The 27,698-nt window shown below is 38.4% G+C and overlaps 1 protein-coding gene across 8 annotated transcripts; it reads left to right on the forward strand.

Moving 5' to 3' along the window:
- Ndufaf6 (NADH:ubiquinone oxidoreductase complex assembly factor 6) lies at positions 1–27,490 on the forward strand. 8 transcript variants are annotated; one of them, XM_074068867.1, is made up of 10 exons: positions 1–160; positions 2,705–2,808; positions 3,753–3,807; positions 6,105–6,227; positions 11,586–11,642; positions 14,374–14,476; positions 15,619–15,752; positions 16,494–16,595; positions 19,934–19,990; positions 24,192–27,490. In XM_074068867.1, exons 2-10 carry the CDS (start codon positions 2,729–2,731, stop codon positions 24,318–24,320), a joined length of 840 nt encoding a protein of 279 aa, XP_073924968.1. In that variant the 5' UTR covers positions 1–160; positions 2,705–2,728; the 3' UTR covers positions 24,321–27,490. The 8 variants fall into 8 exon arrangements, with proteins under 8 accessions (XP_073924968.1, XP_073924972.1, XP_073924967.1 ...); XM_020178233.2 differs by lacking the exon at positions 1–160 and adding an exon at positions 849–988; XM_074068871.1 differs by lacking the exon at positions 3,753–3,807 and having other exon boundaries at positions 142–160; positions 2,705–2,804.
- Positions 27,491–27,698: the final 208 nt, after the last annotated feature.

Here is a 27,698-nt window from a genome sequence, read left to right on the forward strand (position 1 = left end):
CCAACAGCACTTTGAAGTAATGCAGATGTTTTGAATGTTTGACTCCTTCCTGATTTTACCTGTATGCAAAGGGAGGCAAGTTTCGACAATGCTGAAGAGACTGACATTGAGGATAAACCAGGAAACGAAACAAGGACCCTGCCCTCACTGAACCTGGAGAGTAAGAGACAACAATCAAGTGGGTTACGGGTAGTGGTTGAGAACGGCTTAAGTCGCGTCTCAGTGATCTTTGTTTTTCTCCTTGAGATACAAGATGGCCAGAGACTCCCATAAAGGGCAACACTGCCATGGGCCTCTAGAAATGCGTGGGCGTCTAGTGGTCCCCACGCCTGGGCATTCAGGTATAGGGTATTTCTGTCACGGGGCGGGACAGTCCCTCCTGGGACAATGTGGCCGCATTCAAAGTGCCAAGACCCCTCTGTGGAGAAACAATAAAGATGTTCCGCCGTCGGGGGGGAGGGGGGGGGCGAAACAATTTTGACAGCTCCTTTTTTGAGAGGCGGGCACCCGACACCTGTCATTGGCGCTCTGGGGTCACCTGAGGATGGACGCGGGAGGGGGGAGTCGGGGAAGGATAGGCCGGATTTAGGCGGGGCTTTCCTGGAACCGGGGCCGAGAGCCGGCGGCGGCGGCCTAGATGCAGAGGACCACAGCGACACCTGGCTCTGCTCGGAACGGCATCGCGCGACAGCCTGCCGGCTCAGAGAGACGGGCGGGGACCCGCTGGGGAGGGGCGTGGCCACGCGCCGACCGCGTGGGGTCGAAGGGCACGGGGCGCCGGCGTCATGGCGGCTCCCACGCTGGGTTCGACCTGGGGCCCGCTACGGCTTGGCGTTCCGGGCCTGTGCCGCCGCCGACCGCCCCGGGGGCTGTGGTGCGCACGCGTGCGGCGGCTCCCGGGACCGCCCGCAGTGACCCGGCGGAGCGTGACGGCGGCCAGCGGCCCTGTCGCCGCGGGTTCTGAGCACTACTGCCTGGAGCTGCTGCGGTGAGCGAGCCCGGCCGGGCCCCCGTGTCCCCTGGGCTCTGCGTGGTGGCGGCTCAAGTTCCAGTGTGTAGAGTGAGGGCGCAGGAGCATTCACATGGCACTCAAAATCGTGCGAGGTTTCCTCTGCCCACGCGTGCCACCTTGCCTGAAAACCTTTTTTATTCACAGAGTAGTGACAACAGCCAACTTAGTGTTCTTCCTGTGCGTTGGCCATTATTAAAAGTAACTCCATTTAATCCTCATAACAAAATGTTAGGGACCAGTGCAGCCCTGCCATCTAGGGGTGTGGGGATTCCGCTGTTAGAACAATGCCTGGCTTATAGTTAAGGGCACAGTGAATACAATGTAGATCGTTATTATCTTATTAAATAGAGGAGGGAAGTGAGTGCGGGGACGGAAAGGTGTCAGAGGTTCACTAGAGTAGCCTCGTCAAAAGTCAGGAACGTGACGTGTGCTGCTCACCCTAGGAAGCTTTGCATTTGAGAGTTGCACCTTAAACATTTGTGGAGGGTGGGGGGAGCCTGCCGTGGAAACCAGGCCTGGAGGGCCGGTCGCTAAGCCCTTCTGCCCGTAGTTGAAAACAGTGGTATCAGGCCTTGAATTTACTTGGTTTCAAGGGCTTCTGGGAAATACTAGAAAATAACTACCTTGGATTTGACTGGGCATGCAAATCCAAAAAATACATGTATTTGTTGTTTTCGGTTTTGTTTTTCTTCCTTTCCTGCTACCCTTCCTTTCCTTTCACAGGGTCTTGACATGCAGCTCAGGCTGAGCTGGTTCCTCTCCTTCATCCTCCTCAATACTGGGATTACAGGCTTTCTGAGATGCACCATCACCCCTTGTTTGTTTGCTGTGTTTTCTTTGCTGTGTTGGGGATGGAACCCAAAGCCTGGAAATGCCAGGCCAGCACTCTACCACTGAGCTACATCTCCATTTTTAGACAGTCTTGCTGTGTTGCTGAGGCTGGCCTGAAACCCTTGAGCTCAAACAATCCTCCTGCCTCAGCCTCCAGAGTGCAACACCATATCCAGCTATTATTATTATTATGATTTAGTGGTACTGGGGTTTGAACTTGGCCTTGCGCTTCTTGAGCCACACATTATTCTTTTGATGCTCAAATTGCTGCATACTCTTGTCTAGCCAGTTTATGTGTTCTTTTGATGAGGCCCCTCCATTCCTTGAACCCTTCTTTACTTTCTGCTCAAGATGTTTCAGATGTGTCCATTTTTGCTGCCTCAACCCTAGTGTCAGTTGTTCCTCCCAGAAGCCTTAGAAGGTTTTAGGAACCAAGATCTAGGAGCTTGGTGTCTTCACTGATACTGGGAAAACAGAGGTTCTAAGTTCTTTCAGCACATGGTATTGGGAATCGGGTATACCCATCCCTACTATACCCATCTATGTGTTGAAAACTGAGTTCACACTAATTCTTGCTTAAACTATTTTCTTCAGTACTTTTGTAGTACATTTGAATTCTTACTAAAAGCAAAGTAATTCTGGAACAATTAAAATTATAAGTACTATAGAAGTAAAACTAAATTAATAGATTCCTGTTCTAACTGGCCTGCTATTGGAGGCAGATGCATTTTTCATAATTGAGAGAAATAGTTGTAAAAGAAATGTCAGACTTACTCTGAACTAAAACCTCATTGTTTTCAGCTAATTTTGGTCCATATTTATGTATAGTTTAGAAACTTTTCTCTTTCCTATTTGCTACAGGAAGCGAGATTATGAAAATTATTTATGCTCCCTGCTGCTTCCTGCAGAATCCCGAAGCTCTGCTTTTGCGCTGAGGGCCTTCAACGTGGAACTGGCTCAGGCTGGTATTAAAATACCTTAAAATGTTATTTGCAAGATGGTGATATAATGTGTTTAATGCTGAGCAATAAAGAAATACAGTTATATGTATTTATATGTTAGATTTATACGTTAGATGTGTTTAAGGTCTCTGCTGTTGTTTCTTTCTCCTACTAACTATTTAGGCTTAATTCAATACCAACAGAAAAGCTAGCTAATATGTTTCTGGAAATGCTGTTCTGGAATTTTGAAGTTCTTTTTCTGAGAATATTACAAAACTGTGCATTTGTCTGTTAATTGAGCATTGCTCATATTTTCTACAATAATTGCATAACTTACAAGTATGTAGTATTTTTTTCAAAGCACTTTTTAATTGAAGTTTTAATTATAATGTGAAGGGAGGAATGGAAGCAATCCTAGCAAACCTGACCTTATCACATATTGACTCACTCACTTTTGTGTAAGAATTACAAAGGAAGAAGAGATCATTTTTTTCCTGCAGATGGGTAAAACATATACAGATACAAGACAAATTGAATGAGGGGTAGAAATGAGGGATTTAGACACCATAGCCTTGGTCTTCTCAGTAAAGTGAATGGAGAGTTCAGGCATTGGAGCAGAGGCAGGGAAGGATTTAGAGTCCTAAAGAGAATGGCAAGTTTAGCGCAACTTCTTTGCTGAATATGACAGAAGCGAATAAGGAATGACAACATCGAGGTACAACTGAGATTCACAAAGATGAGTCTGTTGTGTCTACTAGACTGGCTACTTTTTCTTACAGTGTGTTTCTGGAAGTCAGAAGTCAGGTTTTTTAACCTCATCCTTTTTCAGGTGTAAATCTACATATCAGCATGTAAAGTCAGTCACAGTTTAGCTATAAACAGTCCCCATTGTGATCTTCCATTATAATTTTTAAATGACTAAAGTTCTATTTTTAAAAATTAAATCTGAATTCTCTGTCACTTTTTAGGAGCATCATGCTACTACTTTGCATATACAGTCTTGTTCATGTACTCATTCAACAGGTATTGATTGTCTGTAATATTCTAGACACTGTTTTAGGTGGTAGGGGTATGACATTGAATGAAATATGCAAATCTGTGCACTAAATAAATAAGTCTGTAATGTAGCAGGTTAGACAAGTGCTGTGGAGAAAAATAAAGCAGGATGGGGGCTAGGGAGGCTTCGGTTAGACTCCCTGTTAGAGTTTCTATTTTATTTAGGGTGATCACAAGAAACCTCATTGAGTAGGTGGCATTGGAGCAAAGTTTTGAAGATGAAGGAGTGAGCTACATAGATATGTGTGTAAAGAGTATTCTAGGTGGAAGGAGCAACAAGTGCAGTTGTGCCTGATATGCTCAAAGAACAGAAGAAAGCCACTGTGGGACAGTAGAGGAGGGAGCAGGAAGCATGGGAGGAGATGAGGTTAGAGGCACCTGGATCAGAAAGGTAAGGCCTCAGAGACCATTATAGTCACTTTGACTTTTACTCTGAATGAGATGGGCAGTCATTGGAGGCTCCTTGAGCAGAGGGGGACATCATCTTTTGGTCTTCTTTTTTTTTCCTTTCCGTGCTGGGGATTGAATCCAAGGCCTTGCACATTCTTAAAAGGATCACCCTTGCTTTTGGGTCTCAACACTAAACTGTGCTAAGGAACCCACCCTCTACCAGGAATAGTTTTTAGAAAAATCTTTTTATTTGGAAATAGTTTGCATACAGAGCGTAAGTGTTGTATAAAGAGTACTATATACTCTTTTGTCACATTTGCTTTGTCATTCTGTCTATATATGTATACACAAACTCTTGTTTCATTTTTTTGTTTTTTAGATAGTCTCTATGTAGCCCAGACAGGCCTCAAACTCAGAATCTTCCTGCTTCAACCTCCCAAGTGCTGGGCATGCACACACACCATCATGCCCAGCTCCACAAACACTTTTTTTTGGTAATGAGTCATTTGAGCGTAACATGATTACACTGTGGCTCTTATCCATATAAACTTGAGTATTTCATAAGAATAACATAACTGCATAACCTCTTACACAACCACAGTAGTTATGAATGAGTAAACTTAACTTTGATGTACAGTACTTCTATTTGATTTACCATCTAGTTTCCAGTTTTTCCAAATACTACATAATGTTCTTTATGACATTTCTTTTTCTTGCTAGTCTAAGATTTTAGTTTTTATGTCTCTTTAGCCTCCTTTATTTTGTTTTTATTGGTTTTTTTGTTGTTATTGTTCTTTCTTTGTTTTCTTTGTTAATTTGGAGATGCTGGGGCTCTAACCCAGGGCATCACACATGCTAGGCAAGTGTTCTACTACTGAGCTACTTAAAGTAGCTAAAGTAAGCTCTTTAACCTTCTTTAATCTAGAATATTTCCATAGCCTTTCTGTGTCGTTATGACACTGACTTAAAATATATATAGTCCCTTTTAAAAGGTAGAACTGAGCCTAGAGGTGGAGTTCACTAGTAGAACAAATGCTTAGGATGTATTAGGCCCTGGGTTCAATCCCTAGCAGCAAAAAAGAGAGAGAGAGAATGGTTCTTATTTGGGATTTATTTTATTTTCATTTTTCATCATGATTATATTAAAGTTATGCATTACTAGACTAATTTTACCTAAATGGAATGTGTGTGCTCTCTTTAGAGAGCCACAGCAAGCATGAAATGTCTATCTGCCTCTTTGTTGTGATGTTAATTTTGGTCACCCAGTCAAGATGTTAATATTTTTTTCCCTTGCTACTAATAAGTCATTGAGGAAACACTTAAAGCAATGGTCCTTCTCAAAATTTACCTCCTAGATTGACCATGCATTGGTGATTTTTGCCTGAAGCTAAGAAGTACATTCTTTTCTGTTGTTGTTTTATGTAGCTGTTACCTACCCAGGGTCTATGCATACTAGATAAGCTTTTTGCCACTGAACTGTATCTCCAGCCTTTGGTCTTTTGAGACAGGGTCTCGATATGTAGCCTGGATGGCCTTGAACTCTGGATCCTCCCACCTCTGCTTCCTAAGTGCTGGGATTACAGATGTGAACCACCACACCTGGCCTGGAAAGCCATTCATAATCAGTAGCGAATGAGGGAGACAGTTTTTGGTAGTCTTCTTTTTAAAAGCTAATGAATGAATGGATGAGCTTATTTAAATGTATATACAGTCAAACTTACACTTTGTGGTATATATTTCTAAAGGTTCTGAAAAATGTAGTGTCATATTTACCACCATAGTTGTGATACAGAACAGTTGCATTAACTCAAAAGATCTCAAGAATACTGTTTTTTGAGAATTACAAATTGTGTGTTTTTAAACCCTGTGTACAGGTTAAGGACTCAGTGTCTGAGAAAACAACTGGACTGATGCGAATGCAGTTCTGGAAAAAAGCTGTGGAAGACATATATTGTGACAATCCACCACATCAGCCTGTGGCCATTGAACTATGGAAGGTAAAAATTTCTACATATGAACACTTTTTAATTTATATGACTGTTCCCTGAGCCTACTTTGTGGTGGATAAAATTCAGATAGTGATGCTGATGGTGGAATCTGTCTTGAAAATATTCATAGGCTCATGTAATGTGCAGATCTGTTTGTTTTGGTAGAGGAATTTAAAATCATTCATTGATGATTTACTCTGGTCTTCGGTGTATTACTTTATTAAAGGAAGGAGAAGAGTATGGTCCCTTTAATTACACATTGCCTCATATTTCCACATATTTGATTGCAGGATGGAAACCCTAGGGACAAATTTTGATGCAACAGCCGGTGAATTTTCTTTTCTATCTGTCTAGCAGCTCCTTATACCAGTGTTTTAATCCAGACTGGGTTGTAGAACAACATGTATTCATTTTTTTGTGAAGGGGGACTTGTTCTCAGCATATTCCAGACACAAACCTAAAACTACCTTGTCTAGTTTAATAGAATTGCACATTAGTTGAATTTTATTTTTTTTTTTAATTTGTTTTTTGGTAGTACTGGGGTTTGAACTCCAGGCCTCACGCTTGCTAGGCAGGCACTTTACCACTTGAGCCACTCTGCCAGCTCACCATTAGTTATTAGATATTAGTGAATGGAAACCTGAGCTAGAATATTCTTTATTTAGCTTAATGTGTATAGTAAATGGCTTTATATTGAAGCAGATAGATGGGTCCCTCATTCATAAACAGCCATTCGTGGTTCAGAAATATTTTAAGCTATGAATGGAGGAAGGGAATTAGGTGTCTTTTGTCATTGATCTGTGTCCTTGTTGTAATATGATAAATGCCAAAAGAGACTTCTGTAATAGGAGCCACCAACAGACCTGACAGTGGTACACCTCTTCTCAGGTCTATGCACCAGCAGAGGCAGGCTGGGTCTCTGGGCCCCAGATTGACTTCACAGAGCCCCAGTAAAAACGGAAAGCCAGATCCCCCCTACACCAGGGACTGAGAAGAAAAAGTGGATGGGAAGCTGTGAGTATTAGATTAGTTGTTTATCTCTATTCATCCCTTTTCAAAAAGTTCTACCCAGGTGACACAGCATAGAGAAAAGTTTTCATTGAGGTTTTATGTTTTTTTCTTTTCTTTCTTGTGGTGCTGGGGATAGAACCCAGGGCTTGTGTATGCTGAACAAGTGCTCTACCCCCAGCCATAAAAAAAGTTTCTCTAAAATTTAGAAATTCTGATTATTGTTTTACACACAAATCTGATGGCAGTGGAGGCTTTTTTTTTTAACATTTTTATTAGCATATATTAGATGTACCAAGGGGGTTTCATTGTATGCTTATCTTGTATCATTCTCCCTCATCCCCCGCCCCCCTTCTTAGAACAATTTCAGCAGATTTCATACAGTATACAAAGTACATCTACCATATTCTGCCCTCCTTCACTCTCTCCTTTTAACCTTCCTCCCCCACTCCTCCACTAGTATCCACTCTAGGACAGGACCAGTTTTACCTTCCTCCCCTTCATTTTTTTAAAGTATATATTGATTTTTAAAGGAGGTTTTGTTATGGTATTTCACACATGTATATATTGTACTTTAATCAGATTAGCCCCTCTGTTCCTTACACTTTCTCTATTGCTCTTTTGTCTTACTGTTCAACAGCTTTCAGTGCATTTCGTTATGCTATCTTCATTCAGGCAGTGGAGGTTTATGTTAAGACTTGCTTCAAAGGTTCTGGCTTTTGTTAGGAAATGCAGTTACAGATCCGAGATTCCTTTATTACAAGTTTATCTTTGCTTGGCATCTTTTTTAAAAAAACAGAAGGTCTGAATTGCAAAACGTTTATATAAATGCCAATTTAGGGTTGCCAGTTTGTCCAGTTTTAATAGTTACTTTTTGTTTTTAGTGCTGGGGATTAAAATCAGGGCCTTGTGCATGTTAGGCAAGTGCTCTACTAAGCTATTTGCCTAGCCTAAGCACTTAAATGTTGATTCACATTAGCTAGCTTTCTAATATGATTCAAATTTAAGATTAATATGAATAGTTGACAGAAACAGGTAGTGTGCAGAGCAGTTGTCCTTGTTGCATATTCTCTGTCCCTCCCCAGACTGCTGGAATGTATGCTCATTGTGACTCCAGTAAAACTTTCCACTGGTCCTTTGAAGAGTGTCAGGTTCTTTTGAAAAGAGGGAGAACAGTGACATTGTGTTGTCCAGAGAGGACTTTTCTGCTATACAGTTTCATTGGTATTTTCAGGGTAAAAAATAGTTGAATATTTATAATTTCCTATACATTCCATATAGGATTCTCTATTTCTCTCTGTTTATGAATATTAGTTATAGTTTGAATTTCTGTTGATAGTCAACGGTTTTACTGTATTTGGTTTCATTTTCCAAAGTCAATATTTTATTCATTAGATATTTAGCTGCTTTTAAATATTTATTCTTTTACCTTGATCTCTAGTTTCCTTCAGAATCAGTTACATTTCATAATCAAGGAACTGCAGCCATTATAGCTTTAGCCTTGATTAAATATTTACTGAGCATATTTATGTGCCAGGAACAGTGCTCCGTGCCGTGGCTACAAAAATCAAATGGGCCACATGTCACTTAGATACAGATAAAATAAAACGAGAAGGAGTATGTAATGACATTTCCTCAGATTTGGGAGAGAAGCCTACGGGGAGTCTTGTGGAACAGTGGTAGTGCTGGGAGCAGTTTGTAACTCAGTTCACACAGCCCATTATCTTCCATCGGGCATCTGCCAGACAATGGGGGCTCTGTTCTCCATACTTCACGTGTGTTGGCGATCATGCTCACCTTTACATTCAATGACTTCTAAGAATCTGAGTTCAAGTATAGGATATATGCCTAAGATTTTAGGTCTACTATATTTATTATGAACATATATCATACTTAGTGTCGACTTGGCAAAACAAAGTTTTTTTAAAAAGTTTTTTGGGGTTAATTTCCTAGCATTTCAAAAAAGAAGAAGAAAAGCATGTTAAGCAAGTGCTCTGCCACTGCACTTCACCCCAGTCCTAGTTGTCATATCTCATTATTTTACTTTATTTATTTTGGCAATATTGGGGTTTGAACTCAAGGCCTCACACTTGTTAGGCAGGCACTCTACCACTTGAGCCACTCTACTAGCCTTTTTTGTGTGTGTGTGTTGGGTTTTTTCGAGATAGGGTCTCATGTACTATTTGTCCCAGCTGGCTTCAAGCCTTGATCCTCCAGATCTCTGCCTCCTGAGTACCTAGGATTATAGGCGTTATCCACCAGCACCCAGCTTATTAGTTTACTTTAATTTGGAATACTTCAATAACTTTTATATTTTGTGACACTGACTTTTTTTCTTTTTTTGAGGCAGGTTTTGCTGTGTAACCCAGGCTTCATTGAACTCAAGATTCTACTTCCTCAGCCTTCTGAGTGCTAGGATTATAGGTGTGCACCACTGTACTCTGCTTACATAGACATTTTTTAAAGAGTATAGTCCCCACTGCTCCCCCCCACCCCACCTTAGAATACTCATTTTGGATTTCCCTAAATTTTTCTCAGTATTAGATGTAGGTTATAGATTCTTGGCTGGAATACTTAATAGGTGATATGTCCTTCTCAAGGTATCACAGCTGGAGGGACACTTTGTCAATCTGTCCTTTATGGGCATTGTTAATTTATATTACCCAATCAAGATGTTTCCTAGTTTTTGCACTGTGTAATTATAATCCTTACAACTAATCAGCAACCTTTGGGGAGACACTTTAAAACTGTGCAAATAAAAAGCCAAGTGCTAGGGGCTTATACCTGTAATCCTATCTACTTGGGTGGTTGAGATGGGGAGGATCACAGTTTGAGGCCAGCCTGGGCAAAAAAAGTTGGCGAGACCCCATGTCAACAAAAAACTAGGAGTGGTGGCATGTGCCTTTCATCCCAGCTACAGTAAAATGGGATCAAGGTCCAGGCTAGCCTGGGCAAAAAGCAAGACCCTATTTCCAAAATAGCCAGAGTTAAAAAAAAAAAAAGAAGAAAAGAAAAAGAAAGGCTGGGTGTGGGCTCAAGTGGTAGAGTGCCCACCTCACAAACCCTAGTACCTCAAAACAAAAACAAACCTGTGCAAATGTCCTCCTCTTCATCAAAAATTTCTCCTAAATGTAGCAGTGGTTGATGGTTCTTGTATTCTTGTATGATTCAAACTTTACTGTTATGGTTACAAAATGGTAATTTCTCAACTCCAGTCTCTAACCTTATTTACCAGTTGACACCTGGCATTTTATAAGAATGAGCTCTTACTTTCCTAGATTTTTTTTGACTAGCTTATTATTGGTGTGGACTTAGAAATTACTGTTTTTCATTTTTTGTTTTTTCAGTAGTCTGTTAGTGTACTTAATCATTTTGGTGTTCAGATTGTCTCAGATTTGAACAATTGGGAGTCTCTTCAAACTGACTCCTATGTCCTTATGACTAGCTTCTATCACTTTGGGGGACATTTTATTATTTTTTGGCACAATAAGATATTCTGGGATTATCTTGAACCTCTTCTGCACCGACCATGGAATCACTCATTTCTCTACTGCACTGTTCTTTTGGGGAGAGTGATATTTGAAATCACAATGTAGGCCAGGGATTGGTGGTGCATGCCTTAATCCTAGCACTCAAAGCTGAGGTAGGAGGATTGTGAGTTCAAGGTCACCCTAGACTATGTACCAAGACTCTCCCTCCCGGAAAAAAAAAAAAAAGGGAGAGAGAGATACCATGATCTGAGCATTAGGAGGGTTGTTTCCTGCTGGAGTGCCTTTACTTTCTAAGATAACAGTTTACTGTACAGGTTTTTGTTAAATGTTTTAGTAACTTCATTTTTGGAGAGGCAGCTACTTAGTTAAATAGAATCTGTATCCTATAATAAAAAGTTCATATATAATATGTAAGCATAGAAGTCAGGGCATATCACATAATAGAGAAGTATGATATTTCTTATTTTTATTTGAAAATGGAATCATTAAATAAATAGTAGTATAAGAAAAAAAGACGGGGTTGGGGATTTAGCTCAGTGGAAGAGCAAATTGCCTGGCAAGTGCAAGGTCCTGAGTTCCATCCCCAGCACTGAAAAAAAAAAAGGAAAAATAGAAAAAAAAAGCAAAGGAAAAAAAGACAGTGGAAAGGTATCACAGATACTAGCTTTACTTGGAAATGTATTGAAATATTTTTCTACAGATACTTTCTTTTCTCTGAAACACAGCTCTCTACATAGTTATTACTCTCTACATGAGTTATTACAAATGTTCTTTTACCTAGCTTTGCATTTGGTTTGTCTATTTTCTTCAGAGCTATAGAAGTTATTTCTAATACTTTCTAAAAACTTACTATACTCTTGTTTTTTAGGCTGTAAAAAGACATAATCTGACTAAAAGATGGCTTATGAAAATCATTGATGAAAGAGTAAGTTAAATTGTCCAAGTCTTAAATTTTTTCTCCTTTTTAATCCTTAAGTTAATTATTCAGGGAGGAAAGGTTTAATACATGTATTAGTATTTTGGAGGAAGGAGATTTAGAGAACAACACTGTTTTATCCATACTCCATCTGTACATGCCACCCCCTCAGCTATGCTCCTTCACCTTGAGACAGATAGGCACTGAGTTGAAGCATGTGTGTGTGCAACTGCACTCTACTATTTTGTTTTTTGCTTGTGTTTTGGCAGTACTGGGGTTTGAACTCATGATCTCATGCTTGCTAGGCAGGTGCTCTCCCACTTGAGCCACTCTGCCAGCCCCTTGTTTATTTTTAAATGGAAATTTACGTACTTACACAAAAGTAGAGTGAATACTGTAATATACCTTAATATAGTATATGTGATATAGTATTTGTCACCTAGCTTTAACAGTGATTAGCACATGTCCAGTCTTGTTTCATTTATAATATGCTAACTCCCCCTCACTAATACATGTTGTATTTTTCTTTCTTTTCTTTTGGTGGGATTGCCGTTTGAACTCAGGGCTTAGTGCTTACAAAGCAAACACTCCACCACTTGAGTCCCATTGGGTTATTTTTAAGTAAATTGCAGACATATCATTTGACCTGCAAAGGGCATATGTTTCTTAAAAAGATAAAGGCTTTTCAAGAAGATAACCATAATACATGCCTTAAAAGATTACTAATATTCCTAGTATCATCTAATACTCATATTTATACATATTCCTTACATATAACATTTCTTACATATGTGGAGTGGATCTGGGTCCAGATAGTAGAGGGAATAAAGAAAATCTTCCAGTTCCAGTGAAGAAAACCCTGCACTAAATTCTTAGAACTGAGTTCTAGGCCCACCTGAGCCTGTTGGTTGCTCTGTGACCTGGCCTCACTTGTATAATCTTTCCAATGCATTGTTGGGTAAGTATCCTTATTGGCCTCATAGATATTACATACATTGTCATGAAAATGTAAGTTTACTTAGTTTATTTAGATAAAAATGTGTTCATAATCATAGACCAGTAATAAAAAAGCCAAAAAAAGATAAATGATGACCTCAGCATTCAACATAATTCCTCACTTGGCCTACAGAGTGAATTAGCACAAAGAAAATCCATTTTTAAAGTGCTTTCTGTTTTTGCAAGGTAAAGGAAATTAGAGAACTCAAGACAGACACCTTTTTTGTTTAAAGAAAAGTAGCATTTAGCATTGTAAAGGAGACATATTTAAACGTAAATGACTAAGATCAAACATTGATCTACAGATTTCATGCAATCTTTATCAAAGTTCCAGCTTCCTTTTCTTGTAGAAATGCAAGGAACCCAGAATAGCCAAAATATTTCTGACAGAACCAAGTTAGAAGACTCATATTTCCTAATTGTGAAACTTAACTACAAAAGCTGTAATAATCAAGCTGTGTAGTAATGGCAAAGGATAGACATAAATCAATGGAATAGAAGGGAGAGTCCAGATATAAGCCCAAATATTTATAGTCAGTTGAGTGAAAAGTGTTCCAGGACAATTCAGTGGGGGGAAATAATAGCCTTTTAAACAAATAGTGCTGGGACAGCTTGATAGACACATGCAAAAGAATGAATGTGGACTCCTTCCTCATACTGTATGTGAAAGTTAACAAGCAGTTCCAGGACCTAATGCAAGAGTTAAAACTAAAATTCTTTGGCAAGAACATAGGTGTAAATCTTTGTGGTTTGAGGTTAATGTAAAGGTTTCTTAGATATCAAAGACACATGCAAGAAAAGGGAAAAATAGATAAATTGGACTTCCTCAAAATTAAAAACATCATGAAACTGAAAACCCAGAGAATGGGAAAAAATATTTGGAGTTACATATCTCAGGGACTAATATCTAAAATACTATAATTCAACAATAAAAAAGACAATTCAATTTAAAAATTGGTAAAGGATTCAAGTAGACTTTCTTCCATAGTACATGAACAAATGGCCAAAGATGGGTAATGCAAATCAAAACCATGAGATCACATGTAATTAGGATAACTATAATAAAAATGACAAGTAATCCTAATCACACCCAGTAGAATGGCTATAATTAAAAAAATAAACAATAACAAGTACTGGTGAGAATGTGAAGAATTTGGAACCCTTCATATGTTGGTGGAAATGTAAAATTGCAGTCAGGGGCCAGTGGTTCATATTTATAATCCTAGCGACTCAGGAGGCAAAGGTCAGGAAGATGGTGGTTTAAAGCCAGTCTGGACAAATAGTTCATGAGCTCTTATCTCGAAAATAGCAAACACAGAAAAGGGCTGGAGCAGTGGCTCAAGTGGTGGAGCTCCTGCCTAGCAGGCCCTGAGTTCAAATTCCAGTTGCTCCAAAAAAAAGTGTATAGTTGTTGTGGAAAAACAGTTTGGCAGCTCTTCCAAAAGTTAAACATAGAGTTACTATAGATTCAGCTCAGTAAAGTCAGTGTCTCTTAACACCTTAGGCTTCAGAAAGAATTAAAATTAAGTCAACCCCATGTCTATGGTACATTTAGATTATTCCTGCATATTCGAGAGGCAATTTGTAAATATTGAGTATGTAAGATTTTAATGTTATTTTAATCTTTATTGTCCTAAACAAATATGCTAAGTGATATTTTATTCTTAACTCTTTAGGGCTAACATCTTTTCTTTATAGAAAAATTGATAATTCAGCAAACTATTTGCATTTTCTTTAATGATAGGAAAAAAATTTGGATGACAAAGCATATCGTAATATCCAGGAACTTGAAAATTATGCTGAAAACACACAGAGCTCTCTTCTTTATTTAACATTAGAAATATTGGGTAAGTTGTTTTCCTATTTCATACATCGCTTTTCAAATAAAACACCATTCAGATTTCACTCTTTGCTTATTTGACAGTCTAACCAGATTAGCACTGAAAGTTTTCTTTGTATTATCCATAAAGTAACAACTTTTTTTTTAATAGCAAGAAGGGAAAAAAAAAATACATATATATATATATATATTTTTTTTTTTTTTGTATGGCAAAGTATTTCAAATACTCAGGCTCTCATAAAAATACTTTAGGTACCTTATGTGAATATTGCAGTTAATAATCTGGTAATTGCAAATGGCTTTACTTTTTTTTTATTGTATTAGCTCTAGCAATTTAGAAGTCTTGTACCCTGACTTTTTCTTCCCTGTAAATAATACTCCCCATGTTGAAAAATGTATTTTGTGTTCATTTATGAACACAAAATAATGAGAAGTAGGGGAGAGGGGACAAGGGAGACCCAAGTAAGGAGTTAATCTAATTAAGATACATTGTAAGCACATATGTAAATATCACAGTGTATCCCTTCTGTACATTTATTATATGCTAATTAAAATGTAGAAGATACAAAACTGCACTTATAAAAGTTTTTATGAGATTTTTCTTTAAAAATTGTTTCAGATAATTCTTTTCCTCTTCTGACTTTGTCTTATTGTAATGAGATTATTTGAGCCAAGAAAAAGGAAATATATCTTTTTGTCACCCCAAAACAGTACAGTATGAGTCCCCATTGAATGTCCCAGGTCTATTGTGCCTGCACCCCTGGTGACTTGTTTGCCATCGAAATGAAAGGAGGCTGCAAACAGAATGTTTCTCAAACATGCACTGAAAGTGAGGTTCTAGGACAGAGGAGAAAAAATAGAAGACTTCTAATGGGTTTCTGTTATAGCTGATTAAAATTCTACATGTGTTCTTGGTGTGCTAAAGTTTAAGGGAAAATGTCTCAAAAGTTGAGATTCGGATACCTAACTAATAGGAAAATGTTCAGCTTATCCTTGAGCCCCATTTTTCCCCTCATAAATCCTGTTTTTCATATATAAACAGAGGATAAACACCTATCTTTATGTGTTTAGGTGATTTCTCTATGTTATTTCTGTTGATTTGTTATGCACTTAAAATAGAGCAGCCTTGTTTGATTTCTAAAATCCTAGGTATAAAGGATCTTCATGCAGATCATGCCGCAAGTCACATCGGAAAAGCACAAGGCATTGTCACTTGCTTGAGAGCAACTCCCTATCATGGTAGCAGAAGGAAAGTATTCCTTCCCATGGATATCTGTATGCTGGTAAGGCAGTAATTGTACCTTCTAGCAATCCACCTCAGGAATACTGGGAGGGAAGTTGTTTCTTGATTCCTTGCTTTGTCTATTTCCAGTAACTATGAAAGGAATGCTCATTGCTTCCTGTAAATGGTCTTCCTCCTTTTGTCCTGGTTATCAAGTTAGAATTTTATTTGTCAGGCACAGTAGATCTCTGGAGGAGCTGTGAGCAAGAAGGTCCAGAAAACCTCATTTAATGTAGCATCATGTTAATGCTTTACTCCCTTCCAAGTAATTACAGTAACTACTCCTAGTAGGCACCTGGACCTGTTCTTTATTATATCTTATTGGAGGAAGTAATTCTTTTTTAGAAAATGTTTATCAGAACTTTTTTTTTTTTTTTTTGTGGTACTGGGGTTTGAACTTAGGGCCTACACCTGAGCCACTCCACAAGCCCTTTTCACTGGGTTTTTTCTGAGATAGGGTCTCGTGAACTGTTTACTGAGGCTGGCTTAAAACTGATCCTCTCGATTTCTGCCCCCTGAGTAGCTAGGTACCCAGCCAGAATTTTTGCTTTCTGTATGAGATCTTCATTGTCTGCTGTTTTAAACTTTTTGTGTTTTTGTTTTCTGCTCTTTCTCTGCATGCACACATACACACACACACGAATTTAAAAAATAGGCATTAAATTGTATTACTTTTCTGTATCTGCTTTTCTTAAGCTATGTTAATTTTAAGTGTGCTAACAAAGTATTTTTTCTCACACAGCATGGTGTTTCACAAGAGGACTTTCTGCGGAAGAACAGAGATAAAAACATGAGAGATGTAATATATGACATTGCAAGCCAGGCACACTTACACCTAAAGCATGTAAGAAGCCTTTTTTTTTTTTTTGCCTGATCACTTAGGAAATTATTATTCCTAGATGTGGCTATTCCTATAGCACAGTTATGATATTCTCACCTTGACAGTCTTCATTCCATTTTTCATTGAGTTCTCAGTAGATTTACATCAGAGGTTGTTGTAAACCCTTCCTACTTTAAAAAAAAAAAATCCCCTTCCCTCCCTCAGCAGGTACTTTTATGATTAAGTAAAGTCTGAGCTTTCTCAGCTGACCTGCTCTGCTCCATGCAGAGTATCTCAAGGCTGCTATGTCTCTTCCCCCTTCCAGGTCTTCTCAGCAGTTCCCTACTGGTGTTTTCAGTTTGTCCCTTTTATCGTCTGGTTATAGTACAGCCTTATGAATTTACAAGCAGCCCATAGGCCCATTTGTTTCTTATTTTTCTTTCCCAGAAACTTGTTGAGTAAGTGATATCCATTCATTGTTACTTCAAGGCCTTTGTCACCCTGGCACCACTCATTCTGTTCTAATTTGCCTTCCTTTTTTGACACCACTGACACTTTTCTTTCTCCTTGAAACTTTCTTTTCTCCCCTCAATTCTCTGACTTGGCTTCTGAGGTACTGGTTCATGGTTCTCTTGTGTGCCACTTTAGTTGTGCTTCAAGGAGTTCATTCCTCATCTCTTCTCAAACTTTACCTTGTCTTCTGTTTGAGACTTGACACTGTTGACTGTCTGCCTCTTTCTTGGCACTGCCTGTGTCCTACATCTCTGTGACGCTATTCTTTAACTCCTATAACATTGTCTAGTTCAGTGGCTTCTGAGAGTTAACCTTCAGTGGACCTAAGACTTGGTCATTTATTGGCATCGCTCAGGGTCTTTCTACTTGTTTTTCTGTTTCTTGTCCTTTACCTGCCCCACTTTCCATAGTCAGTGTTCAGATGTCATCTTATCAGAAAGATATTTCCTGGCAACCTCATCTAAAATAACATTCATCCTTCCCATCACTTCGGTTCCCTTACCTGACTTAGAAATTTTTACTTCCTGATGTTAAAAGTTTATGTACTTATTGCTTCCTCACTTCATGGCACATAAGTGAGTTTGTTTGGTTCTGTGCTGTATTGTTCAGCATCTAAAGGGTCTGGTACATTATAGGCACTCATTTATTAATGAAACAATTTAAAAATTCACTTCCTTTGAATTTCTTAAAGATTCTGTACCTGCCATGACACAGGTATTTAAAATACATGGAACTCTAGATGAGCAATTACCTAAGGTAAAAACTAGCAGAGTTTTGTGTGAGATCTGAGAACACTGCAGAATGGCAGAAGCAGGAAAAGTCCTGGACCTGTGTGGAAGCTGAGTAGTCCCAGTGAGAGAGCATTTAAGGTGCCTGGGAAATATAAATTCTTAGGTCTCATTCCTTGGAGACTGGTACAGTAAACCTGAGAGAGGTCAGGAATTAATATTTTCAAATTATTTTTAAATTTAATTTTATTTATTTTAGAGTGCTGGGTACATGCCTCATACATGGTAGGCGAACACTCTACCGTTTCATCTACATCCCCAGCCTCAAAATGATTTTAAGTAGCCAGGTTTGATAACTTAATGATTTATTGGTCATATGAGATCCAGTCCTGGAAATTGGTTTGGAGTAGTGGATTGAAGAAAAATCGTGGAGCTTTATAGGCTTTGGAGAAGCAAAAGAACATGGTGGGTGAGAATGTAAACTCTGAAACCAGAGCCTCCCTTTAATCTTAGCTCTGCCGTTTATTTACAAATTCTGTGATTATAACCTCACTGTGTCTTGTTTTCTCATTTGTAAAAGAGGATCATATTTAGCCCCCAGCTCAAAGGATTATTTGGATACACAGGCTAACATACAGTTTATAACAGTGCCTGACTTATAGTAAATTAATTATAGAGCTTTCATCATCTCAAGTAAAGCAGGACATTAGTGGTGTGCAGTAGAAAACTGCCAGCAGTGTTGGAGACAAGAGATTGGGGGTTGAGAGATCCATAGGAGACTTACTTAGGAGAGGGGCAAGGTCATTTAGAGAGAGTACATGTTCTGTCTGTGCATGTATGTATGTATGTATATGTGCACATACACACAGAATGAGACTTGATAACTGGATGGCTGCAAGATCAGGAAGAAAATCAAGACTACACAGAGTTCAAGTATAGATGATGATGGTGCCATTCAGAGAAACAATAAAAAATAACAGTGGTGTACTTGGTGCTAATCATTAGACTTTGGACTAGCTGCTGGACATAGTTGCATTTGAGGGTTTTTGAGGACATTTAGGGAGATGGACTATTGCGACTTTAAGAGGAGGTCAACATTGGAGAATAGATTTGGGAGTCACCCGAATAAAAGGATTATGGTTAAAGTTCTAAGTTTGGATATTGTTGCTCAAGGAGAGTACACATCTAGACAAGAAGACCAGGGATAGATCCTTGAGGCCTACTTCCATTTATCAGGTAAAAACCATTTATTAGGAAGAAGGGAAAGGAAAGAATAGGAGAATTGGGAGTCAATGTCTAGAAAACCAAAGAAGAAAGGGAGCATCAAAGTTTTGCATGCTACAAAGTGAAGAGAAAGATGACTATCATAGAGCAATTTTAGTAGACTATTGGGTGTAAAACCATAGTGTAACAAGTCAGGACGTGGAGATGGTATGTGCTCCTTCTAATATAAGGGACTATACAAATGAAGACCTGGAGACAAGACTGGATATGACAAATGCAGAATGAGGCATCAGCCTGAGTGGACCAGGTATTCATAGCCGAGAATAGTAGGAAATTAGATTGGATAGATGAGATTAAGGTAAAACGTGAAGGCCTTTGAATTCCATGATGAATACTTGAGACTTGATCACTCAGGAGTTGAGTTAAAGTAAAAATTAGAAGTGATTATGTGAGGGCATTAATTTGCCTATCTGTGGAATGAATTAAAGATTGGGAACACAGAGGCAGGAAGATCACTTAGGATCATCTGTTTATCTACATGAACATAATCGCAGCCTAAGCTAGGCAGGTGCTTTAACATAAGCAAGTATTTCTTCATTTAGCCCTTATAACAGAGCTGGAGGATCAAAGTTGTTATAAAATGCTGTAATGTAGTTGGAAGATGCCAAAGCCAATCCATAAGAAAGAGTGGGATTTTAAATATAGGACAATGGTACTTTTTCCTGAGTTCATTTGGCTTAGAAGTTAATATTAGCCAGCAGGAGATGAACTATTTTATTGCTTTTGAGAGAGAGAGATCCTGGTTACTGCTGGTGTGGCTTTGTGTTCACTTTCAGAGGGAGAGTGTTTATTTGCAGAAGTATCTCAAACCGGTTTCCTTTTTATCTTCCTCTTTAGGCTAGGTCCTTCCACAAAAGTATTCCTGTGAAAGCATTTCCTGCTTTTCTTCAGACGGTAAGTACTGTAGCAGAGAAGGCTCAATAATTAGTGAAGCAGATGTGTGCGATCTCTTTTTATGTTTTATAAAGTCCCTTGTGCACTTCTTTTGTTTGGAGTCTTCAGTCTTATTTCCTTCCTGTGTAGTGGCTTTATTACATGATGCTTTTTGTTACGGTCACACCTGTATTTCCCAAAGTTGTCATTAGCACTGACTCTGCAGCCAGACTACATTGGGTTGAGTCTGCTTGTCCCTTACTAGCCATGGTACCTTAATTTCTTTAACCCCTGTGTTCTTCAGTTCATTCATCAATAAAATGAGAATTGTAGGAGAAACTACCTTTTAGGATTGTCAGGTTACTTATAGCTATAGAAATATTACTTCTTATTCTGTAAATATTTTCTCTATGGTGACCTGACCATATTGTAGCACTGGTTCCTGATCAGTGGTTCACAGACCAGTGCTGAGCTGGCTGTATTGAATTAGCCTGAACAACTCTTTTAAAGCAGAGTTTCCTAGGTTCTTCTTACTAAATAAGACTCTCAGGATCAAGGAAGGGTCCAGTCCCTAGAAGAATGTAATTTTTAAATGTTCCCCAGGTGATTCTGATGCACAGCTGTTTGAGGGGACTGTTGTTCTAAAATATGTAGCAAAGGGGATGAGGGTGTGGCTCGGTGGCAGAGCACTTGCCCAGCAAGTAGGAGGCTCTTGGTTTGATCCCTAGCATGGCAAAAAGTAATATACAGAAATGGTAGTCACTATATCTCAGCACCCATCACAGGCTCTAAACTGGCTCATTCCAAACATCATTCCTATTCTTCCTGAGAATAAACCTGGTTAAGCTTTTATAGTATAAACCAAAATTCAAAGATTTATTTTCCTTGAAAATTGTAAACTCATGTTTTCTGTAATGCCAAACATAACCCATACCAGTTTTCCCCAAAATATATTCAAAGATTCATTTTTATCCCTTCTCATCTTCTGTCCTAGTTTTTAGTCCTGTGTGTTGAAGATCATTTTATTTCTTTATTGTTTTACTTATTATAAAAGTAGTATGTTAATACATTAAATGTTTAAGAGAATACCAAAGAAGAAAGTAGAACCTTCACAGTTCTATCAGAAATAATGTCTTCATCTCTCTGGACCTTTTATGTACATATCATATACATGTTTTTTAAATAAATGTACACATATATATTCTTATGTATGTCAATAAATATTGTTCTGTATCAGCCTTTTTAATAGTTACCTGTTTGGTAGATGTACTATCAGCAGTTTAACATACTAAGTCAGATCCATAAAAGTTAAGGACTTTGTTGTATTTACTTCTGTGGAAATGGTTGTTCTCAATCTTAGCTGCCCATCAGAATCACTTGGGGAGCTTTTATATGTGTATATATATTTAAATATGTATACTTTAAGTATATATACATATATATAAACTATATATGTGTACAAATTATATATATTAATATATTAAGTATTTATATGTATTATTAAGCATATATATATATACACATACATATAAATACTTAAGCTCCCTCCCCAGACCAATTAAATCATAATATCTAAGAGACTGGGCCCAAGCCTTAATAGATACTTGTTGTTTTATTTTGTTGAGATAGGGTCTCCCTATGAAGCCCAGGCTGGCCTTGAACTCAAGTACTCCTGCCTCTGCCTCCCAAGTGCATGTGCCATTGCATCTGGCTTATTAACAGGTTTTTTTGTTTGTTTGTTTGTTTGTTTTGGGGGGGAGTATTACTGGGGTTTGAACCCAAGGCCTTGAGCTTGCTAAGCAAGTGTTCTGACGTTTGAGGCATATCTCTTGCCCTTTGTTAATAGTTTTTAAAGGTTCCCTCATAATTGTAAAGCATAGCTAGGCATCAGAACCACTAACTTATACCTGTGATTCTCAAAGTGTGTCCTGAAATTAACTCCCCAGTAATACTGAGGCATGATTGTGCACTGAGACATTGTCAGAAAAAGAGAGAACATGTGAAAGAAAGTACTTGAAAATGTTTTCAAAGTTTTTTCTTTGATTCTCTTTAAAATTCTTTAAAATTTTGCTACATAAACATGAATCTGTCTTTATATATGTATATGTTAGAAGCACAATATAATAATACTTGTGAACTCACCACTCAGTCCAGAAACTCTCAAGAGTGTCACCATCAAATTGTACTCATGTTTTCCCATTCTATCTCCATGCTTCCGCTTTCCTTTTTCAGGAAGTTATCCTAAATTTTGTGCCTATTGTTCCCTTTTATTCTTTTTTTTAATTATCGTATTATTGTTGTACTGGGTGTACATTGTGACATTTACAAAAGTGGTTATAGTATTTCATAGTTGAATTTACCCTCTTCATCATTCTCCTTTATCCCCTCTTCCCCTCACCTTTTATTCTTCAAAGCTTTCCTCATTTTATATTTTTCTAAACAATATGTTGCTTGATTTTATTTCTGCGCTTTATAAAAATGCATCATTTTCTGTTTGTTTTCTTGGATACACATACATTCTTAATGATTCTAAGATTTTTCCATACTGCATCTAACTATCATACATTCTTTTCACTGCAATATAGTATTTCATTGTATGAATGATTTGTTTACTTTTTTGGTGGTACTGGGGTTTTAACTTGGCCTTATGCTCACTAGGTAGGTGCTCTACCACTTGAGCTATGCTCCCTGCCCTTTTTTGCTTTAGTTATTTTTCTGATAGTGTCTTATGTTTTTGCCTAGGGCTGGCCTTGGACCACAGTCCTCTTCCCTGTGCCTCCTGCATAGCTGGGATCATGTACACTACCATGCCTGGATTGTTGGTTGAGATTTAGTCTTGCTAATTTTTTGACCTGGTTGTGAGAACCCCAGTCCTCCCAAACTCTACCTCCTAAGTAGCTGAGATTACAGCTCTGAGCCACCACACCTGGCCTTTATCTTTTTTTGGTCAGAGAATTTCTGGGTTGTTTCTAAGTTTTTTGATAATACAAAGCAAAGCAAACTGCGTTTTCAGAGATCCAGGAGGATGACTAGCTAATTGAGGCCAGCTGGGGGGAAAAAGTTCATGAGACCACCCCCCTCCCCCCGCCCCAGTCTCAATCAGTGGCTGGACACGATGGTATGTGCCTGTCATCCCAGCTATGCAGGGAAGTACAAATAGGAGGACTCATTCCAGGCCAGCCTGGGCATAAAGCGAGATCCTGTCTCAAAAATAACCAAATAAAAAGGGCTGGCAGAGTGGCTCAACTGATAGAGCACATGAGGCACTGAGTTCTAAGCCCAGTACAGCCAAAAAAATCCACCAAACATCTGTGGACATGATCCTTGAGTTGGATCACATGGATTCTGTGCTGCAGAACTCTAGGAAGCTCTGTACACATAGAGTAATTGGGGAAGGACGGGGTGACATTTATAGCATAGGGTCCTAAAAATCATGTTTTCTATCAAGAACATGGAGACCCACTAAATTTTTTACAAAATAATTTTTAAAGACAACTTGAGCTTCCTCATGGCACAGTGCAATGGGGGTGGGAGTTGTTTCATTTTTCTTGATTAAAACATTGTCCTTTTTTTGCTGGGCATGGTGGTATATGCCTATAATCCTAGCACTCAAGAGACTGAGGTGGGAAATTAATTAATATAGCCAGTCTGGGCTATATTAATGAGATCCTGTTTCAAACACAAACAAACAAAAATTCTTTTATTTATTTGTTTATTTTTGGTGCTGGTGGTAGATAAAGGCCCCTCAAGAATGCCAGTTATTCACTGTACCACTGGGCTACACCATCACCCCCATGGGAAATATCCTTTTTTAAGACCAGGTAAAGATAACTTATCTAATCCTTACAGCTCCTGTAGATCATTATATATTATGAACAAAAGAGGTTTGATATTTCTGGTATGGCTTTGGGATATTCTTAGAAACTTCTTGGGAGATACCTATTTTCTCTGCTCCTTTTAAAAATTCTCATTATATAGACAACCATCTCAAGAAACTAAAATAACTTTAGTATTTGTACTTTTTTTTTTCCTGTTTGTTTTTGAGTCATGGTCTTGCTGTGTAATCCAGGACTGGTGTGGAGCTTGGTCATCTTCTTGCCACAACCTTCTGAGTGCTGGGATTGTAGGCATGCATCACCACATCCAGCTTGTACTTTTTCTTTATGAGAAAGACTTGATCATTTTATGATCTAGTGACCACTATTTTTTTTCTTTTTTTCAGGTTTCTCTAGAGGATTATTTAAAGAAAATTCAGCGAGTGGACTTTGATATATTTCACCCATCATTACAGCAGAAGAATACATTGCTTCCATTATCTTTGTATATACAGGCGTGGAGGAAAAGATACTAAAATTATTTCATGGTATTGATATTTGCTATTAGTTTTACAAAAATGTACCAGTTAGGGTTCTTGTTTAGAAAAAATAGGAATTGATTTTGTTTACTTAAGGACAAAAAGGAGTATTGGGGCAAGTAGAGTGTCTCAAAGGTAGAGCGCCTGCCTAGCAACTGCGAGGCCCTGAGTTCAGGCCCCAGTACTGAAAGAAAGAGAGAGAGGGAGGGAGGGAGGGAGGGAGGGAAAATAAAAGAAGTATTAGGTGGATGCTGAATAGCTCACGGAACTGATGTGAAGTTGTTGTGAGTTTAGAGTACCAAGACACTGCTGAGACTCTGCCACACACACCACCACTGACATCACCAGTTGGACAGTGGCTGCTGTGCCATACTTAGGTTTGGAGCCCCTGGAGGGAACCAGGCTAGAGGAAATGTCATCCTCCCTCCCTCCCTCCCTCCCTCCCCCTTGGTTAGGAAAGGGAAAGGGCTCAGGTAGTGCTAGAATTTACATGCTGAGCAGCCAAAACTCAGGTGTTGTGTACAGCTGGAAAATGGATTTATTTAGGAATTATGAAGAATGAACTTAACTTTTGAGGAGTTATCGGTTGAGTTTATATCCCTAACATTTAGTTTTTACAACCTTGTGTGAAAATTTATCCATGATGATAAAACCACTTATTTAAGGTAAGGCCGCTGCTCATAAGAGCTAGAGCCCTAAGAGCCCTAGAGTTCTGGCTGGAAGTTGTTTCTTGTTAACCCCACTGCTTCAGTCTGCCACTCAGCAATATTGTGGTCATAAATAAAGTTGTGTTGACAGAATTTGTATTAGTATAAATTATATTAACAATGTCCTGCTGAATAGCATTAAGGGATGTACACTTTTAAAAGTAGTATGCATTGAGCCACCCAATGATAAGTACTGTGGTATATGTGATGTGTGTGTCCATGTGTATTTTCACTTGATCTTAAAGGCCCTATGAAATAAGGCACTTTTGGTAATTAAAAATTTAAATCATAAGGTATATACCAATTTGAAAAACCAAAATTATTTACATTGCTGGCACTTGGAAGGTTTGGAATCCTGTGACCAGGATTATACCAGTTTCCTTTTCCCTGGATTTTCAGTGGTCTTCTCCACTGCTGACATCTGCAGCATACTCGTTCTGTTTCAGCTATGAATTAGTGCCTACTTAAATTGTGAGTTAATGACTTAAAATAATATGCTTTTGCAAATAAAATTCAAACAGTATTTCAAGAGGAAGAATACATTCATTTTTTATCCCCAACTACCTAGAATGGCTTCTGAGTTGCAGCAAGTAGAAATTAATAAATGTAAAATTGAATGAGTGTGAAGTGTCACCATAGGTTAGGTGATAGTGATGCTGAAAGAATATCCTCTTGTTTAATTCCATTGCTTTAGAGAGTCTTTTAGTTTATCTTCCAATGCAAGTACAAGGAAATGGGACATGTTTCCTCTAGGGATTCTGAATGAGCCAGGTGGAAGAGTTCATTAGAGAGAGTCTTTGTTAGCATTGTCTGTGGGTCTTCCCAGGTTAAATTTAGCTGCAGTCAGCTGCTAAACATCTTGGTTCCTGTGTAACAATCTTAAAAAAGAAGGGTTTTAAACACTCAATGGGATTGCTAGATTCTTTACTGTCTCAGAAGCCAGTTTACTATTAAGTAAATAATCTAAAAGTACTTTCTAAGACGTTTTAAATTCCATGTTTAGAGATTTGGATGAACTAAAGTTACCAGTCTCTAGAGATTAAAATGGAGTCTTATTCAGTGACATTTACTATACTATTAATTTCCTAGCAAAAAAATCCTTTAGATGGTGCCATCATTTTTTAATTCTCCAAATCTGCAGGTTTTTGTTAGTTTTTTTTGAAGGAGTCAGACATATTTAAAAGCTTTTAGGGGACTGGGGACATGGCTCAGTGGTGGAGTGCTTGCTTAGCATGCCCAAGGCCTTGGGTTCAATCCCTGTACCACAAAAAATAAAACCTTTTATATATATCTTCATAGTGAATAGGTGGGTGGCAAGTGATAACAAATCTTAAGTATAAATTACAAATTAATTTAAATACAGGTAAAGTTGCTTATTAGAAAATGTTAAGAGTAGTTCTTAATCAATTGGCAATATGCTTTCTCTCTAGTTAAATCAGCTCCTTTTGATGAGATGTTACTGTTGAGAAATGTGACGATGGCTAGCGCTTACTGAACATGAACTTGGACAGGTTATGTACTTTGCACTTTAATGATTTAATCCTCACAGTGAAGTAGGTCTTTATTTTCCAAATGATAAAACTATCTCGGCAATACTAAATTCAAGGTCACACAGCCATTAGTGGTAGAGCTGGAAACCAAACCACGCCAGTTCAATGCCAAAGTCCAGTATTTTTTTTTTTTCACCATTCTTCAGATTTGTAAAATAAACTACCAAGTTTAAAAGCTCAAGGACACACCTTTTTTTCAGAAATAAGTATTACTGCATAAATTTCAAGTACAAATTAGGTTTAAAAAAAAAGTGATTGCTAGGGCTGGAAGAGTGGCTCAAGTGGTAGAGCCTGCCTAGCAAGCATGAGGCCCTGAGTTCAAACCTCAGTGCCACCAAAAAAAAGTGATTGCTACATAATTCCCAACTAAATTATGTGAAATTGAAGGAGGAAGTTGAAATAGATACCAAGAACTGGCCACTGGCTATAATGGGAGAGGCACTTGCCTGTCTTGGAGGTCAAAGGTTTGTTAGAGGGTGTGGTGTGTGAATGGTGTCAAGAAGATTGGGTAGGAGTCAGGACGTAGGGAGGCCATGTGGATGTCCTTATGAGGAGGTCACATCTAGAGGAGTAATATACACAAATACCAAGGTGGAGAATGGATGGTTTGTGGTATAATTCAACTTTTTGGCTTTAACAAGTAAAAACAGACTGTAATGTCCAGCACTTTTAGGAACGTTTATGAATAATAAATGGCCACATCCTCTGATCTAGTGAAGCATTTTGAATTAAGATCAAAGACATGGAAGTTTATATTTTGCCCATTGCAGCAAATCCCTAGGTGTCCTTGGATTTGTTTTAGCTCACACAAATTGGATTCCCTGAAGATGCTAGCCTAATTGATTGCTTGTCCAGAAAGATCCACAGACTTGTGAACATTGCGCAGAGGAATATTAAAAATAAAACATACTACTGTTTGTTCTTGTCAGGAGGACTGGCAAAGGAATCTGAAATGAGCCAAAGTTGGGGAGAGGAATTGGGGGACACATTAAAATAACATAAGCATTTATCTACTTTTTCTTACAGTGACCATATACTTCTTTAGTAACTGGAAAATTATTTCCTAAAAATTAAGACCCTTTGCAGATTGGTGACACGGCTCAATGGTAGAGTGCCTG

The sequence above is a fragment of the Castor canadensis genome, chromosome 3 (assembly GCF_047511655.1).
Source record: "Castor canadensis chromosome 3, mCasCan1.hap1v2, whole genome shotgun sequence".
Taxonomy (NCBI): domain Eukaryota; kingdom Metazoa; phylum Chordata; class Mammalia; order Rodentia; family Castoridae; genus Castor; species Castor canadensis.